The sequence below is a fragment of the Amia ocellicauda genome, chromosome 4, assembly GCF_036373705.1.
Source record: "Amia ocellicauda isolate fAmiCal2 chromosome 4, fAmiCal2.hap1, whole genome shotgun sequence".
In the NCBI taxonomy this organism is placed as follows: Eukaryota; Metazoa; Chordata; class Actinopteri; order Amiiformes; family Amiidae; genus Amia; species Amia ocellicauda.
Genome location: NC_089853.1, coordinates 5,157,750 through 5,175,723, shown reverse-complemented (window position 1 = coordinate 5,175,723; position 17,974 = coordinate 5,157,750). Strand labels below are relative to the sequence as shown.

Genomic DNA, 17,974 nt, shown 5'->3' with positions numbered 1-17,974 from the left:
TTATATTTTTGTTGAGTTTAGATTTGATTAATTTTGAAGGCTTGTTTGGACAGGAAGTCACAACACAAAATCAGGAAGTTTATACTTCATTAACACACCATTAAATGAGACATCAGGTTATCAATATCATTGCAGTCATGTCCTTAAACTGCACTTTCCAAAAGTAGTCAATATCTTAAAAGTAAGTAATTTACCCTAATTCACATGGAATAAATGTCTGCAAATTAACATATTCATGTCATTATTACTACTACTACTACTACTACTACTAATAATAATAATAATAATAATAATAATATAATGTGTGAATGAGATCCCCCCTGTCCCTACCCAATATCTGACACATCCTCAGTGAGGAGCATGAGCTCGGTGTAATACTAATACTACATTTATCCACACTAGTTTTTCCACAAATCAAAATGTGGTTTGAATTTGTATTATTATAACTGATCATACAGTGGCAATGTCCCCCAAGACTTAATTAACCTTTTTACATTGTAACTCCTTTCATAAGCAAATACAAGACCTATACGAGAAAGAGTGTAGTATAGGACAGTTCATACATGAGCAAATAAAGGAATACACAAAATGTCACCATATTGTTGCATGGTATGGGTGAATGCTTGTGATAGGCCCGACATCATGATTTAATCTGCACTGATCATCATAAAACAACCCGATCTTCAAGAAATGCAGCTCGATTTATCTAATGCTAATATGCTTCATTATAATATAGCATACTATCCAGTTTTTAAACCAGCAAAAGCTTGACAATACTTAGTCACAGCTAACCTGTATAGTTGTGTGTATATTTAATGTATACTATCAGTAAATATGTATCTAAAATAGAAGAAAAGCACATGACATGCTGTAGCTCCTACGTGGCTACCGGCAAGCGAAACACGCGTCACGCTGGTTGAACGCGGAAGTCGTCCGTCCCGGGGTTTGACCCGCACGGCTACCCGTAGTTCTCCTAGTGAGTTGTGTGGAAAGGTGGCAAGATGGCGTTGGAGCCGAATAAGACCGAGATTTTAACCATTTTTAAAAGGCTTCGGTCCATTCCGACGAATAAGGTAATATAAATATCTCTATATATGTCTAAATGCATGGCTGCTGTGTGTATGGGGTGTCGAGGAGCACATGTGGCTGTGAGTCGTGCTGTCCGTTCCCATCCGGTTGTTGCTCAGTAAGCCGGTAGGATGGACTCGGGCCTGGCACTGTGGTTTTTAAAATAAATTATATATATATATATATATATATATATATATTACTGGAGCAGCTACGTGTTAAATCCACTCAAGGCCACGTCCTATTTGATGTGACTCAATTGTGTACACTAGTTAACATGTTAATACTCTCGATCGCCATTATACTGTATGTAGTTTAATACTGTGTTTAGTTGTCCTCATGAACCACGGCGTTTTGCTTGTGTTGTGCGGACAGGTGAAGGTTTTCCACATGACAGATCACAACGACGTGTTTTTATTGTATTGTGTTTATGCTGTGGTCTGTGACGTCAGTTACGTCAGCTGTTTTTAGGTCAATTACAATTGGCGCTTCCTATCCTGCTCTGTGAGCTGAATACAGTATGATGTCAGACAGATGTGGGGCAGTGCCATCCACCCCGGTGCTGTGTGTGCGGCTCTGGCAGAAGCAAGCCCGATTGATCATTAATATTGATCATATTGCAATGAAGCAGCTGTTTGTGTCCGAGGCAGGGATTTGTGGTGTGACGTGTAATGATGTCGCCGGCCCACACAGTAAAGTCGTTTAAATGAAGATCAGAAGTTATGTTCCATTCATTGAAACAATGTAATGAAAGAGAATCCCTATTTCATGAATGTCATATCTGTGGTTTGCATTTAAATTATTAAACTGCATTTTGATTTGTAGGCAAATTAGTGTTTCTGCTTAAATGTATCATGATTTTTATTGTTATTGTTATTTTATCATTATTATCCATTTTAGGCTTGTTTTGACTGTGCGGCTAAGAATCCCAGCTGGGCCAGTATCCCCTATGGAGTCTTCTTGTGTATCGATTGCTCTGGGATACATCGATCTCTAGGAGTGCATCTTAGCTTTATCAGGTATGCATCAGCTTGCATTGATTTTCCATCATGAAACCTTTCTCCTGCGTTTTTTGAACTTCACAAAAGCAACCTGTGGGGTGCTTGTAAAAACTGATGCATTTCAATAGACCATACTGTAGCTGTATAGGGCCAAGGATATGAATTAAACAGCCACATTCTGTAATGGTTTAAAATACCTTTCTAATAAATGGACCTTGCATCTGTGTGCTGATTGTGAATTGTGAATACACTGCTTTCTTTTCAGATCCACAGAACTAGATTCCAACTGGAACTGGTTTCAGCTGAGGTGTATGCAGGTTGGAGGCAATGCCAATGCAGTAAGGGCGGCCTTTTTCTTTTCTATAATCTCTATAATGACCAGGGCAGCAGCTAAGAAGAATCTCCAGGACAGGCAGAACGACCGCAATTAAAAAAAAAACACGATCAAGATTGTTGATTATAAATGCCAACAAAAATAAACAAGAGTCAAGAGTTTTCTAATACTCAGAGATGAGTTATTTCAGGACAAGTATTATAGCTGAGATGTTCTCCTAAAGTGGTATATTGTGTCTGCACTAGTATACCTGTGCAGGGCTCCTAATAGGGAGGGAGTTTTTGTTTCACAGAGCTGTAATCTTGCAAAGAATCGGCCTCCAACTCTGGTCCTGGAGAGAGACCCGGTCCTTCTGGGGCTGCAGTCAGTGGCTGAAAATCATGTAAATCTGGAATTGGCTCGTTTAGGTAAAGAGCTCCCCAAGGCTCTCCAGTAGCAGGGTTTCGAGACCCCTCTTCTGAAGTCAAGCTGCATATCGTCTTGATCCTAAACTTTTTATTTTTTAGATGGCCTTCTTCCGCCAGCATGGCTGTACAACCAATGATACGAATGCAAAGTACAACAGTAGAGCCGCACAGATGTACCGGGAGAAGATCCGACAGCTGGCGAACGCTGCCCTCTCTAAACACGGCACTGATGTGAGTACATGGTTCATCGCAGCGGTGACGGTCCATGTGAATACCAACCCAGCGCCGTGTATTTCCTTTACAATCATTCTTATGCCCACTTTGTAAATATGTTGATTGTATATGAACGGACTGTGTTGCGGTTTAGGTTGCGATGATTTAATGCGGCCAATCTCTTTTAAAATGCGCTCCATCTTTGTGTTTAGCTCTGGATCGAGGGACAGAGCAGCACCCAAGGCCAGACTCCTGAAAAGAAGGATTGCGACTTCTTTGCTGAACACACTCAGGTATTTATGGAGTGTAATGTGTGCAGACCTTTGGCAATGTTAATGTTAGTGTCACCCTGCAGTCGCTCAGTGAAGGAATGAGCCAGCCTAGGCTGTCTGTCAGGTACATAAATAATGAGGAAGTAGACATTTTCTTGACGTAAAAGCTGAATTACAAGCTGTTATAATCCCTCGTGGAACACAGTTGGCAGCTGGGGAGGCGATGTGTGTTTTGTGAGCCCAACACACATTTTACAGGAGACCAAAATATTTGAGCTACCTATCATTGTCTGTTAATCTGTCTTGTCACACTGTAGCTCGCCAGCAGCTGGGATATGAGCCCGTCCTTATCGGATCAGAACGGCACCATCGCTCCGCAGGTTTTGGACGAGTCACCAAAAGTACCGGAGAACCCGAACAGCCGTGAGTTTGGGCTTGGGTGTCGTATGGCAACTAATTACCTTCAGGTGGGAGGGAAACTATAGGGCATGTGAATAAGTCGCTGTAGTTGGCGGGGAAGATGCTTTAAGAATATGAACCAAAGCCTTGTGTTTTTAATAATTCAGTCTTTTTTTTTTTTTATTAGAATCGGAAGAAGGGCCGAGTATTGAAGGCCTGAGCACGTCTCCCATCAGCACTATTGGTGAGTTGTAACCACTAGGTGTTTTATAAAAGTAGAATTTAAAGGTAGAATAAAATGCCTGGTGGAGGTGGTTGTGGGTTCGGGCCCGTGACCGCAGTTAAACACACACAACAGTGTGAGTTTCGGTCGGCCTGCTGTTTGTGCGGCGATGTTCGGCTCATCTGTAATCCATCTGTTTTTGTCGTGTAGAGGACTCGATGCGTTTGGCATCGGACCAACCTCAGTCTTCAACAGGTGATTTGAGAGCGTGACGCTGCTGCCGGCCGGACGCTGCCGGCCACAGTTTGAGCATGATGCTGTCCTTGGTTAACTCTGTCCTAGAACATGCTTGCTTCACATCCCTCACCCACGCATCCGTCCACGCTTCATGCTCTGTGGCAGGGTGGTGGTCTAGGTGGTCTCTGTCCAAAATGGTCAGGTTTCAGATACGTTCTGTAACGGCAAACTGCTTTGAATGTGTGGTTGATCACATTTTCCTCAGAAAAATGTAGTGTCCGTCGGCCTGAGGCATTCGAAGGCTGTTTGTGATGTCTGTGGGTGTGACACATTTCAGTGCTTCTGTTGGGTAGACATGCACATTATCCCAGTGACGGGACATTCCTGTGTTACAATTTGAGGGACAGAAGGGGTTTGACAGGGAGGTGCGGGATGTCGAGGACCGTTCGGGCTCTCTTGCATCTTGCTTTGCTGATGCATGAACTAAAAATATTCCTCCTATGAGAGCTGTGACTAAAGCTGTTGGTGTCTTGTTTCTTTAGTGCTCAGCTGTAGTTGTAAAATGTCATCCAGGAATGATATGGACGTGTGCATCTTAGCTTTGAAAACCTTGTGTGTTCAGCCTGGATTGTGTTTCGATGCCGTCTCTCCAATGTCTTTTTCTGTGTTTAGAGTTGAAGCCCTCCATTATTGGGAAGAAAAAGCCAGCAGCTGCTAAAAAGGGGGTATGTTTTATTTATTTATTTTCGTTTTTGTGGCAGGGGAGCATCTTGTTATAATGTTCAGCTCCCTTTCGGCAAGAATGTGACTGAACAAAGCTGCGCAGTGACAGTGCGGTGATCTGCGTTGTGGCCACAGGATGTCACTCTCGCAATGTCTGTTCATTTTGTAGACACGCTTATTTCTCAAGCTACCGAAATTCACCTTCAACGAGCAGTGACTGCAGACTCTGCCAAGGGGTGAATGTATTTCTTCATTCGTTTTGGGGTTCTTTCTCCAGCTGGGCGCTAAAAAAGGTCTCGGCGCGCAGAAGGTCAGCAGCCAGAGCTTCACAGAGATCGAGAGACAGGCCCAGGTGGCCGAGAAGCTGCGGCAGCAGCAGGCCAGTGAGGCCAAGAAGCAGGAGGAGGAATCCATGTGAGTCGGACCCGCCGGTGCAGCGCTGCGTCCCTGGCCACGCGGTCGCATTTCTCAGCCGTGCGCCGGCCCAGGCGGCAATCATTAAATGTCAGTTAACCCGTCTCTCTCTCCGACGCTCGCAGTGTGGCCTCCATGCGTTTGGCTTACCAGGAATTGCAGATCGACCGGAAAAAGGAGGACAAGAAGATGCAGAATATGGAGGGGAAGAAGAGAGAGCAGGCAGAGCGGCTGGGCATGGGATTCGGCAGCAGGAGGTAAAAAGGATGGATTATTTTTCACGAGGAGAGAGCTGTAGAAGTTGATGAAATCTTGAGGCAGAAGAATAAAGTCTGTGCTGTTTGAATCTCTTCTGCTCAAACGTATTTTCGTTTTTGCTCTTTTCTAGTGCGGTTTCTCACTCCGTATTATCAGAGATGCAAGTTATCGAACAGGAGACCCCGGCGGCTGCCAAGTCCTCCCGCTCCAAGCTGGACATGTTTGACGAGCCTGGATTCACGTCCGGACCACCGAAGTAAGACCCTGAAATGATTCTGGACTCGTTCTCCCTTGTCGGCTGGATGCTGTATCCAACGGCCGTGCAGGCATTTTTAAGAACTCCTGTCCTACCATAAAAAAAAATGCAAGTGCAGTCCTGAGCTCTTTAACCATGGTCTGTGTTCTCCTCAGGTACAAGGACAACCCGTTCTCCACGGGAGATGGCTTCGGCTCACATTGGGATTCAGACGGCAGTTCATCGTTCTCCTCTTGGGCTCTGGAGAAAGAGGAGCCAAAGGACAGCGAGGTGACGATCTCCAGCATCCAGCCCATCGGGGAGAGGTAATCACTCGGGGTTATCTAAATCAGCCGTGTGGGTTGGCCTGAGGCTTGAATGAAGGTCTGAGCTGGAGAATTAGGATGCGATTGCTGTCCCTCTTGTGTCGTATGGATGCGGTTTATGGTGACTAACAAAACCAAGCGTCCAGCCATTTGTACGATCCTGTGTGCCTTTCTGCGGCACCAGACTGCAGCGTCAATCCCATCTCTCTCTCTCTCTCTCTCTCTCTCTCGTCCCCACAGGCTCCCCAGCAGACGGAAGCAGGAGAGCGCCGTGACCATGGCGGAGTCCAGTGAGGCTCGGCAGAAGTTCGCCAACGCCAAAGCCATCTCGTCCGACATGTTCTTCGGCAGGGAGAGCGACGCAGAGGTGAGTGTTCGTCGAGTGTGGTGTGACATCCCCCCCTTTTCAGGAACGCCGCTGTGCCTTGCGTGGCGCCTCGCGGTCCTGGCGGTGCCGTAAACCATCGCGGTTCAATGACTGTTTCTGATCTTGCAGTATGAGGCCAAGACCCGTCTGGAGAGGCTTCAGGGCAGCACGTCCATCAGCTCTGCGGATCTCTTCGGGGACGGGAGTGACCACTCCTCGACAGGTCAGTGTGTGAATCCCATCTGAGTAACCGGCCAATCACAGAGCAGCCTTTCCCACCAGTCCGATACGTCTTGTGTATAAATATCACCGTGGGGAAAAATATATTTGTGTCTCATCCTGGTGTGTGTTTTATAGTATGTTAGTAGGTTGTGTAAAGCCTGTCTGTTACTGTGTAAGAGGTGTTTTGTGCAGCTCCACTTCACTGCGCTGTCCTCTGGATCAGACGCAATTAGAGACGCCCTTCACACGACCTGCCATCTTAAATTTGCTTTCTTTCATCAAGTGTTTAAAGGTTACTTTCATATTTTTGTCTCCCATTTATTGTTTTTAACTATTAAGACTACAACCAAATGTATACGTAGGCATGAGACTGCGTTGTTCTTATCTAAGACGAGCCCCTCGGCCTCGCGCGGCTCCTGTGTGTGCTGCTCTGAGCGCGTACGGGTGTTGACGTTCCTCTTCATCTGGTCCAGGGGCGTCCTCTCTGGAGAGCGTGCTTCCCTCCGGGCCGGATATCGCCCAGTTCAAACAGGGCGTGAAGACGGTGGCAGGGAAGATGGCGGTGCTGGCCAACGGGGTGATGAACACGATTCAGGCGAGTCTCGACAGGCCGGTCACGTGCTGCAGTTGTTCTGACTGCTTGAGACGTGTGTCTGAATCGCTGAAATGCACATATCTGTACCTGTGGCAAAGCTGTATTGAAAACCCCAGAGCTCGTAGTATCGATCAGCCTCCACCCGAGTGCGGTGTCAGATGCTGCAGACGCCCGGCCGCCTCACGCTCTGTTTTCTTCTCGTCCGCAGGACCGCTACGGCTCTTACTGAGGACGGACCCCCGCGCGGATCCGGGTGTCTTGCTGTACCTGCATTAAAACGAGCGAGCAGCGGGGGGGGGAGCGTGACTGCGATCTGGGGAACCTCGCGCCCCCTTCCCCGTCTACCCACCCGGCCTCTGTAGAGAGATGTGTTGAAACAGTATTTTTTTTTTCCGGAAACATTTCAGTTTTCTTTCCAGGGGATCGCACTGCTAGATAGTTGTTTCTCAGATCTGATCACTAACAGTTTATTCAAGCCGTGGTGCGTCTGTTCTTCAACGGTATTGTTTTCTATATGAAACGGTCACCATTTAAAAAACCTATATAATAAATTTGAAAATCTGTTAATATTTATATCCCAAGTTATTTCAACCTCCTCTCCTCTTATTACCCATTTTTTGTTTAGTTTTTTTAACCGAAGATCTTTCCAGCATGAATGTACCGCTCGGTCCCGAACGGGAATCCCTCACCGAAGCGTCTTGACAACTCTGACGATGTGTGTTTTAGTTCAAGGCTCTCATTTTGTGCGATCGTGTTTCTCAAGCTGCTTTTTGTTGTTTTTAGTCTCTGACTGGATAATATTGGATATTTATATTGTCTAGAATATATACAAGACAAAAAAAGCCTTTTACAGCTGAACAAATTAAGAATTAGCACTGAATTTTTTTGATTAAATCCTAGGACCTGATTTTTAACTGTAAAATGGTCTCTAACCGCAGATTCAAAGGAACAAAAGAACTGAACAATGAAAATAAAAGCCTTTTATTCACACATTTATTTAAAACGTTGGTGCAATACATCTGCTTTGTCATAAACCTCTTCCATCATAAAGCCATAAATCGCAGTGTGATGCATGAGTTTTATAACCTTGTGTGCGGCTCATTTACACGCATATTAATTTTGCCGTAGAGAGAGAGAGACATGATGACTGAAACCGTCTCGTTTTATTTACTGGTGCTTAATTGTCATGTACACGGGTGGCGCAGTCCGGCCCAGGTTGAGAAACGACCCTGTTCACTGAACTTCAGTGTCCCATATCGAAACTGCCCCCACCCCCCCCCTGGGCAGTGTCCGAGTTTGCCAAAGACGTGGAAGAATGTTTATTCTGTGTGTTTTGACTATTTCGGAAGCGTAGTGCTGCGGTTTACAGGCTCACTGTGGTTTTTACAGGCCGGCCCGATTCCCCCACCGCCGTCTGCATGAGTCTCCCGCGCCGGGCTGTGCCACGTGACGCAGAGCCGATCGAGTGATGTAAACCCTGGTCGGTCACAACACTGTCTGCACTATGCCCTGGCGTTGAAACGAGCTGCGGTCGAAAGCCGGATCTCTGTCTCTGTCTCGTTCTGTCTATTGTATGGTCCCAGGGAGGGCCGTGTTCGATTCTGGTCTTTTAACCAGTGCCTACTGTGGGCCCTGGGCCGTGGAACAGCCACCCCTGTATGTGACGAGCCCCCCGTATTATAACCTGCGTCAGTATATTTCATTATTTATTTTTCACACCAGAAACGGACCCCTTGAGGTGTTCTCTGGTCATTACAATCTGTAATTTCTGCAATACCACAAGCCTAACCGTTCACTGCGTGTACATGAATGAACCGCCAGCTGTTTGCAGTGTCATGTTCATTTATCGTTATGATTTTCAGGTCTCCTGTGGATATTTTGGGAGTTGTGGGAAGTGGTTCACAATAAGGACCCTGACGCACATTGATGGCTTACCGTAGAAAAGAGACTGTTTGGGTTTTAGGTGTGATGTTTTGTAGAAGGAATGAGAAGCACATAATCTAGGAGTAAATCAGTGTTGAGGCTTTGCAACTTGTAAATCTAAATGGCCTCAACGTTTTCTTCCTCACGTAATTCAAATGATAGGGATCCGTTCTTTAAAATATGAAGCCAAGGAAATCAACGGACATGTTTTTAACTGTTTTAATACGTTTACCAGCGTTGTCATGCGAACACGGGGATGGGTTTTGTGTCGTAGCCATGCCCTGTCGGTGTAATTATTGCCCTGCCTGTCTCATCTGCTCCCCATGTGAAAAAGTGATGATATAAATCCCCCCCCAGGTAAAATACAAGTCTATTGTAGGTAACTTAAGAAAATACAAAGAACTTTGTGTCAATAAACCTTGAAACCCAGCTGCGCTTTGAGTTTTCATTGCAAGGTGTCGGAAGACCTGAATGGCATCCTGTTCCATATGATTTTTTTTTTTGGTAGAGATTTAATGAGCACTTTAATATTTATATTGTATTTCATACTTCTGGTTTTATTAAGACTCTGAAAAGCAGTAGAGTGGATGGCGCCTTAATAGAGAAACCAGTGAAGCACAAATTCACAACAGCAAGGGCTTCAGGTTTCTCTACAGACTAATTGACTTCTTTTCTCAGTAATTCAGATGTATATTGTTTTAAAGCTTGTCTGATCGTGGTGCATTGTTGGCTTAATCATGAACACATTGATTAATTCAATATAAAGATGCAGGAGTTGTACAGTTCATTGGATCAAGGTGATATTTATTTCCTTTAATTGAAATTATCATGTACAATTAATGGTTTAAAGTGGTTACTTTAAGCAAGTTTAAGAAAATAACACTTTTCAAAACACATGAATGTTTAGACCATTAAACAAACACAATATTAATCTGTGCAGTTAGTGTAGAAAATATGGCGAATGCCAATAGATCATGTGCAAAAGAATCCCTGCAAATCGCAAGCATGTTGAAAATGTTTTACTAAATGTGAACAGAAGAGGTAGGTGAATAATAACAGCAGAAACACTTCGTCTTCTTGAAACTTAAGACTTAGCTTTCCCTTTTTCAGTTTTTTTTTAATGATTATCAAAGTTTTCTGAATACAATAATGATATAAAGTAATGGAAGTAAATTATTTGTCACTGATACCTTACGCTTTATTTTTTAATGAAGCTCAGGTATTAATCATCCCCCCCATTTTAACAAGATACAGATTTTCTTTCCTGAGAGGAACTTAAGAGTTGAAAAGATGAGGACATGATAATTGAAGACCTCCAGTAGTGTTTGAAAATATTCTTATAAGATTAGAAGTAGAAATAAAACTTCCCTTTACATCCTCATAGTGCATGCTTTAAAAATGCATTGAATGTATAGATCATAAACATTGAAAAACAAACAAGCATGGCTCTCGTGTTTAATATGAAAAGGTGAATCTAGGCATGTGTGCACGCTTTCAGAGCGTTTAGGAATAAATCCTCAATGAAGTGGTAAATCCAACTGGGTCAGTTAATCCACGCGTAGGAATAAAATCCACGGTCCTTCCAGAACTGGCAGCGTTCAGAAGAAAAGGCCTTTGAGAGGGAGAGGTTGTTTGAAAGCAGGGCAGTCTGTGTTGGGTACCTCGGCCAATCGCTGGGCATCTCCCCTGTAAAGCACAACCACAAATCACAAGACGGACACAAAACGATGGCGAATTTTCTAATGTATCAGTCTTGGAAAACATTTGGCATCTGTGATCTATTTCAGCACACAAATGTAAGATATTTACAAGACCTTTGTATCCTTCGACCTAGGACTCTATGTGGACTTCTCACTTTCTCCATCCAAACAATGTGGGGAAGCAATAAAAAAAGGCAAACAAAAGTGTGAAATTGAGAACAAGGGCAGTGATGTTCAGACTGTACAATGCACTAGTTAGAGCTCATCTGGATACTGTGGACAGTTCTGGGCTCCACACTTCAAGAAAGATATCGCTGCTCTAGAGGCAGTTCAGAGGAGAGCAACCAGACTTATTCCAGGTCTGAAGGGAATGTCCTACTGAGAGACTGAGGACCTGAACCTTTTCACCCTGGAACAGAGGAGACTATGGGGGGACTTGATCCAAGTCTTCAAAATCATGAAAGGCATGGACCACATCAAACCAGAGGAGCTTTTCCTGATCAGCAGGGACACACGCACCCGGGGACACAAATGGAAATTGGGCTTCAAGGCATTCAAGACAGAAAACAGGAGACACTTCTTCACACAGAGAGCCGTCACAATCTGAACAAACTCCCCAGCGATGTGGCTGAAGAGACAATTTGGGAACATTCAAAAACAGACTGGATAGGATCCTTGATCACTTAGTTATTAATGGACACCAGACGAGCACGATGGGGCGAATGGGCTCCTCTCGATTGGACACTGTCTTATGTTCTTATGAGTGTCAAGCGCTTATGGAGACTGTTGCTGGTGGAATTTTGTCACTTACCTTTTTTGGCAAATTCAATAAAATTGGTCTTCACCACCCTCTGGAAGTCGAGGTCTTCTCGACTGCTCTGCCCCAGGATGGACTGCAGGGTGCCGAAGAAGCCGAAAGCATCCAGGGCGTGAAACGCGAAGCGACTTGGAAAAGGCAGCAAGCTGGAGGTCTTGACTTCCCTAGAAGGCGTGTACGTCACCACGTAGCGGTACACCGGGCTCTTCAGAGCACCTGGGGAGAGGAACAGAGGTCTGTCTCAATCCACCGGCTCCGTCAAGCCTCTCTGTAAGCAGCCATCACACTGTAATCAATCTGGCCGGGGGAGTCATTTGTCTTAGAGTTCCTCAGCTGACAATAAATCATTTAGCTGGGTTTTTCCTCAGCCCAGGAGAAGTACAACCTCGATGGCATGTAAGCTTTGCAGCCCGATTAATTTATAACAGCCTTCTTTCTGTGTCCGCCGAAAGAGGGCAGGGAATTTATCAGAAGAGAGGAAGAAATAAAGCCATAAACTCCATAACAAAACATAAGACTCCCTCTGTGAGAGGACATCTTGTCCTGTAACACTGCAGCACAATCCATCTAACGATAACGATCTAAATATGGGGTTTTCATTTGATACACTTAATATACATTTATAATCTGGGTGTTTAAAAGTAAATAAGAAAAAAAATACAAAAACTTATGACAGAGGGTTTCTTATACAATGAATCAATTGGTATTAGTGAGGTAGAGGTTTCAAAGGATGATGGGTAATAAAATATATCCCTCTTACTGGCAGCTCTCCTGGCAAGATCGTTATTGGGACAGGTGACCCTCAGGTCAGATACCATGGTGGTGTAGAGCCGTTCTGGGCAGCGGTCCGGGGTGGGACACTTCTCTGTACTGGGGTACAGTTTCAGGGCTTGTGTGGCAACATCCTCCCCAAATGCCTTCAGTTTCTCTGCCACGAAAAAGTTTAAGCTTCAGCTGCATTGTCACTGAACACAAACATCACAGGTCACACAGATATACTTCGACCAAGTAAGGACATTTGATCAAAGTCTACTGGCTAATCAGTAATAATGATGAACCAAGTTTCAGTTCATAATATATGTGCTCAACAGCGTTCCAGCTTTTCTTAAAGTTTTATTTGGTCACACTTCGGTCTTTGGAAAGTGTCATGGAAGACTAGATTAAAACACGGTTGTTCCCACGAGGACATCCTGTATTTGACGTTTACCTTTCACAAACCACCGATAGTCATCCCAGCTCCAAGAAGAGATGTTGGAGTAAGCAGGGCTGCATTGGAATTTAAGGAAGAGTTACTTTATTGTTACTCTGGATCCCAAAGATAAGAATTGAAATCACACAGTGCTTGTCAATATACATGGCCTTTTTAGCTTTTGATCTGATCTGGTATTGTACAGTAGCTACTAGCATTCTACCAAATTTATTTCAAAGATGATCCCATGCCAAGCTAGCATGACTCAGAAGGATGAGGTCAGGCTGTTAAACAGGCCGGTCCGCTGCACACCAGGCCCCCTGACCCCCAACTACAGCGATTTCCTCCCACACACTTCCCGAGGCAGACAGCGGGCATAAATGAGTTGATGCAAGCCGGCCAGCGCAGGCAGTTATTTCAGAGGAGGAGATGGGAGAATTCTCATGGAAGCGTTACCCAAAATCAGCTTCTTGGTGTGTAGTGCCGACAACAAAGGGGACGTCATTATATAAGGATGTGTTCTCCCAGAGCTCGAACGGCGCCGCAGGAAGGACGTGGCCGTCGATTACCGCCACCGGCCCATCGAAGTGACCCTTCTCCGGCAACTCACAGAGGTCCTCAGCTGCCCAGTAGGGATATTCCTTCCATGGTATTGCCTGCATATTTCACAGAAATACAGCTTTTATGATTCTCTTTTTCCCCCCATGAAAGGTTTTACAGTAATTCTCATCAGAAAAACTGGAAATACAAGGCCGTGACTCTCACTGGTGAAGCCCTTCTGCCACATTTCTCTAAAATCTGAATCTAAACAGACCGGGACAGTCCCGTCTGAAGCCGTGGCCTGCTCAGCCTCACTGCGTACCTTCAGGATGTGCTCCTTGGAGAGCGAGCGCAGACAGTTGAGGTTCTCACACCCAGAGTGTTTCAGGAAGACCAGGTTGTCTCTCTCGGCCTCCTCCAGTGATTTGTTGTAAATGTACGAGCCGCTCATGTCGATGGCTCTGTGGAAGAGGCCCTTAGCCAGTGGTGACATCATAAGTGTCCAGACCGAAGTCCCACCTGCAGACAGCGAGGGGATCGGGATGTTAACTGCAGTACAACTGTGACCTGCTTTTCCCCTCCCTCTCTCCCTTAATCAAACACTGTACACTTACTCAGCCCTGAAAACAAACTCTTACATTTTCTTTTCAACAAACAGAAATCCACCTGGCCAACATTTCAGTCCAGTAAAAGTAAAATACTTTTTCCCCCCTTAACAGGAACCTGGACATACCCGAGCTTTGTCCAAATATCGTCACTTTCCCCGGATCTCCGCCAAAAAATTCAATATTCCTCTGCACCCACTTCAGAGCTGCAATCTGGTCCATGAAACCATAGTTGCCTGCAAAAGCAAAACGAAATGGCACACAAGGACGGATTGTCAGCGAGACACACATTTAAAAATCGCCCTCTCGATCGCATGGTAGGGAATGCCTCTTGCTTCACTCACCGTATTGTCACAACTGTAAATGCAATTAAACGACTTACCGACGGTCTGAAGTGCACCGCAAAGTAAGACTTTTAAAACGTAAGACTGCATCAATATCCTTCTCAGCGCAAGACCCTTAGAAAGGTTCAAGCAATACATTTCCCGAAGCATCTTCAGTCAATAACACACTATTAGTTGATGTATTTGCTGGGGCTGAGCTTTCTTTATTCCTTTCTGGCAGGCCTGTGGATAATGTCTCTGCTGGACAGTGGCTAATAAAGGCCAAAAATCCATTGCATCTCAGCGACCGGGAACATAAGATAGAAAGTGCCTCTCAATCTTCAGGCTGCGAGGCAAATGTGATCTCTTTAAAAGAAAAGAAAAAATGCCAAAAGAGCTTTTTGTTTTATGTTTCCCTTAACCAACAAGTTATTAATACCATCGTATCCCACGCGGCGTTTACCTGCCGCCTGCTGGGGCAATAAAGCTCCCTTTATAGTCTGTTATTGAGTCAGCTGTGGCCGAGTTATAGGGGATTAGAGATGGTTGTGATCCAATCTCTGGGCAACACCCACCTGTGCCAACCCACTGTCCCCAGATGAAGCTTCTCTCACCCAGGGAGGTTTGTTCTACTGTTATGAGTTAATATAGCTAATCTTATCAATCGATGGGGGTGATAAAATACTGTTGGGTCATTGTATGCCCACTCTGTTGCCAACCTGCACATTTTAAATATATATTCATTTAAGATGCGTCTTAAACTGTTTTTTATATTATTCTGAGAGTTAGAAAGTCTTACAATTGACTGCATTAGTGAGTTTCTAACCTAGATCAATGTATTTGAAATGGGACACTGCAGACTCTCCTCAGGGTCTCTCCCAGCTAACACACAACGTTGTAATAAGGTTGTGGGTCGATGGGGGGGCAACACAACGTTGTGACACCCTTAGAATTGTTACTTGACTCAAATCAAACCACACTTAAAACCGCTGTAGAAATGTTGATCAACGTTGTGGTAAGGCTGTGCTTTGTCTGTGAAAAAAGCAATGGTGTGACGTCGTTACATATAGGCCTATCATTTGTAGCAACATAATATTGTAAGCTGGAATCTTATGGTTAGCACTCACCATTGTGGACAATCAGTTTGTTTTTTCTTTCAAAAAATAATTAAATAAGAAGAACAAACGCTTCACACAAGAACCTGAAGTGCCTCCACATCAGCACACAATACCTGAAGTATTGGTGGGAGACCCTTCTCTGAGGAGCTCCAGGGCCAGAAAGCCGAAGGCATTGAGGCGGTAGTTGAGGCTGACCAGCACCACTTGCTCCTCCACCGCCAGCTCTCCCGAGGGTCGGTAGCCTTCCTGGGAGCCGCTCCACATGTGCAGGTACCCCCCGTGGATCCACACCATCACGGGCAGCTTGGCGTCCGAGCGGAGGGTCGGGGTCCACACGTTGAGGTACAGGCAGTCCTCGCCCCCCATCACCACCCCAGTCCCGTCCAGGGGCTGCACCTGGGCGCACTCCTCCCGGAACTGGGTGGCGTCATAGGTGCCCTTCCAACAGGAGCCACTCTGCTGGAGATCCACCGGGGGCTTCCATCTCAGGGCACTGACCGGGGGCACGGCGTAGGGGATGCCCCTGAACGAGAAGGCAGATCGGGCGTGGTGGCCCCGCACCACGCCGCAGTCGATGCTCACCTCCACAGAGGCCTGGCGGGGGGTCTGCGCCAGGTAGCACAGGTAGCCCGCCACCCCCAGCAGCGCCACCACCGCGCAGCCGATCAGGAAGATGCACTGGCGGGACAGGACCACGGCGGGGGTCACGTAGTTGCGCCGGATGTACCTCTCCTCTTCCTCGCCATCCTCTGGGACCAGATAGTGGTACTCGATGTCTTCTCTGGCGTCAAAGTGATCATCACTCATCTTGGATCTGCAGGCAGTGGCGCCAAAAGGGCCGAGAATAGAGGATCAATTGAACAGGAGTTGCAATGAATGAATTATCCTTCAATGAATGAGTAAATCTGTCATTGGCATTCAATTGGATTAGTTAACACCTGTCCAAGATGAGATCAATGCAATTGAAGTCAAAGCTTGTTTTGATTGGTTCTGTTAGCCAGGTCGGTGTTATAAGCGGTTTTAATATTTGCATAATAATGCCAGCCTCGACTGATAAACGATGGTTTTATTATTATTATCAGCTAAAACACGATCAGTGGGGCAGCAGTGTTTAAAACTCGGTATCTTTCTTAAGTGTGAGTCAGCAGGCTGGCTGTGGCGCGTCCTGTTTCGCGGCAGACAGACACGTTTATAATGCGTGTGTATGTATTATATATATATATATGGATACTGGATACTCTGGATACTGGATATATATATATATATATATATATATATATATATATATATATATATATATATGCGTGTTTATAGGCACTGCGGCTACAATGTTTCTTCGTGGTTTCTCTCCGACACATTTCACTGCACTCCTGCGCCACGGCGAGCCACTGAGCAAACTTTCACTTTCACTTTGAGTTCAGGGCAAGACGAGGAAAAAAAAACAACCTTCAAAACGATACAAGTTATTTAATTGAATAATGTTGCGGTTCTCTTTAATTAAAGCGCTAGAATTAATGCTGATTTTAATATAACTTGGCGATGGTGCTGCGTTATAAAGACTGCACACATGTAGCCTAGTAGTTACATAACCTCATCCACCTCTGCGCTGCAATACTCCAGTAAGGACATCTGACATTTCAGTTTTAAACTCACCATTATGTTTGCAGAGCTCCTTTGAACACCTAACAACACAATATCAACTGTTATTTACTGAATACAATATGGCTGCCCGACTTCCCAATGTCTCAATGCCACCTACTGCCGGTGAAAGTGATTAATTGATTTTCTCAAGCTTTAGGACGCCCCACACCCATTTATGGCAGGATTGAATTGAATGATCTTAATTTAATTCATTTGGCATGCCTTGTGGATGTGCTTTATGAGAAGTTTGTTTCTGTGACAAATGCAGCGTTACTACCGGTGCATGCGCAGTGGAGAGGCCACACAGACACAGCTGCCGCCGCTGTTCAGATAGCACGCTCTTTATTACAGCATCTGCACATCCTATCCCGTTTTCCCTAAAACATTCCGATACAAGCGTCTGGATACTTTTAAACCACAACAAATAGATTTCATTACATTTTCTTGCAATCAGCATTAACGAAAAAAAGCAATTATACACTTTTCACATAGTGAAAATAACGGAGATCCATAAATTCCGGGCTGGTTCTTATTAGCCTTCTAACCCTGTGGAAATGTCTCATTAGAATTTAAATGCATGCTCTTGGTTGGAAATAAAATGCTTATTAGCACAGACAGTCTTCAAAAACGTTGCTACATTTAAATTTGCAATAATAACGGCGGCTGCAGACAGAAATATCCATTTCATCATGTGACCCCAAACCCAGGGAAGAAGGATGCGCTTTGATTGAAGGTCTCCTGGGGGCTTTTCTTCAGATGAATTACCAGGTGTGTGTCTGGCATCATGCATGCGAACAGGTGTCTTTTCCACAGTGTACAGTCCT

The 17,974-nt window shown here is 45.0% G+C and overlaps 2 protein-coding genes across 3 annotated transcripts; one reads left to right on the top strand and one right to left on the bottom strand.

Moving 5' to 3' along the window:
• The first annotated feature begins 944 nt into the window (after positions 1-944).
• On the top strand, positions 945-9,646 carry arfgap2 (ADP-ribosylation factor GTPase activating protein 2). Of its 2 annotated transcripts, XM_066700600.1 has the most exons (17): positions 945-1,073; positions 1,969-2,087; positions 2,335-2,407; positions 2,910-3,041; positions 3,236-3,316; positions 3,613-3,718; positions 3,882-3,938; positions 4,128-4,172; positions 4,827-4,879; positions 5,155-5,291; positions 5,417-5,548; positions 5,680-5,805; positions 5,961-6,110; positions 6,351-6,477; positions 6,607-6,700; positions 7,173-7,294; positions 7,503-9,646. In XM_066700600.1, exons 1-17 carry the CDS (start codon positions 1,002-1,004, stop codon positions 7,521-7,523), a joined length of 1,647 nt encoding a protein of 548 aa, XP_066556697.1. In that variant the 5' UTR covers positions 945-1,001; the 3' UTR covers positions 7,524-9,646. The 2 variants fall into 2 exon arrangements, with proteins under 2 accessions (XP_066556697.1, XP_066556698.1); XM_066700601.1 differs by lacking the exon at positions 4,128-4,172 and having other exon boundaries at positions 947-1,073.
• Positions 9,647-10,002: 356 nt separating this feature from the next.
• On the bottom strand, positions 10,003-17,362 carry LOC136747624 (para-nitrobenzyl esterase). Its single transcript, XM_066700599.1, has 9 exons — positions 17,163-17,362; positions 15,623-16,323; positions 14,197-14,304; positions 13,786-13,982; positions 13,380-13,579; positions 12,942-13,000; positions 12,495-12,662; positions 11,729-11,950; positions 10,003-10,903 (listed from the first exon to the last, which is right to left on the bottom strand). Exons 2-9 carry the CDS (start codon positions 16,314-16,316, stop codon positions 10,761-10,763), a joined length of 1,791 nt encoding a protein of 596 aa, XP_066556696.1. The 5' UTR covers positions 16,317-16,323; positions 17,163-17,362; the 3' UTR covers positions 10,003-10,760.
• Positions 17,363-17,974: the final 612 nt, after the last annotated feature.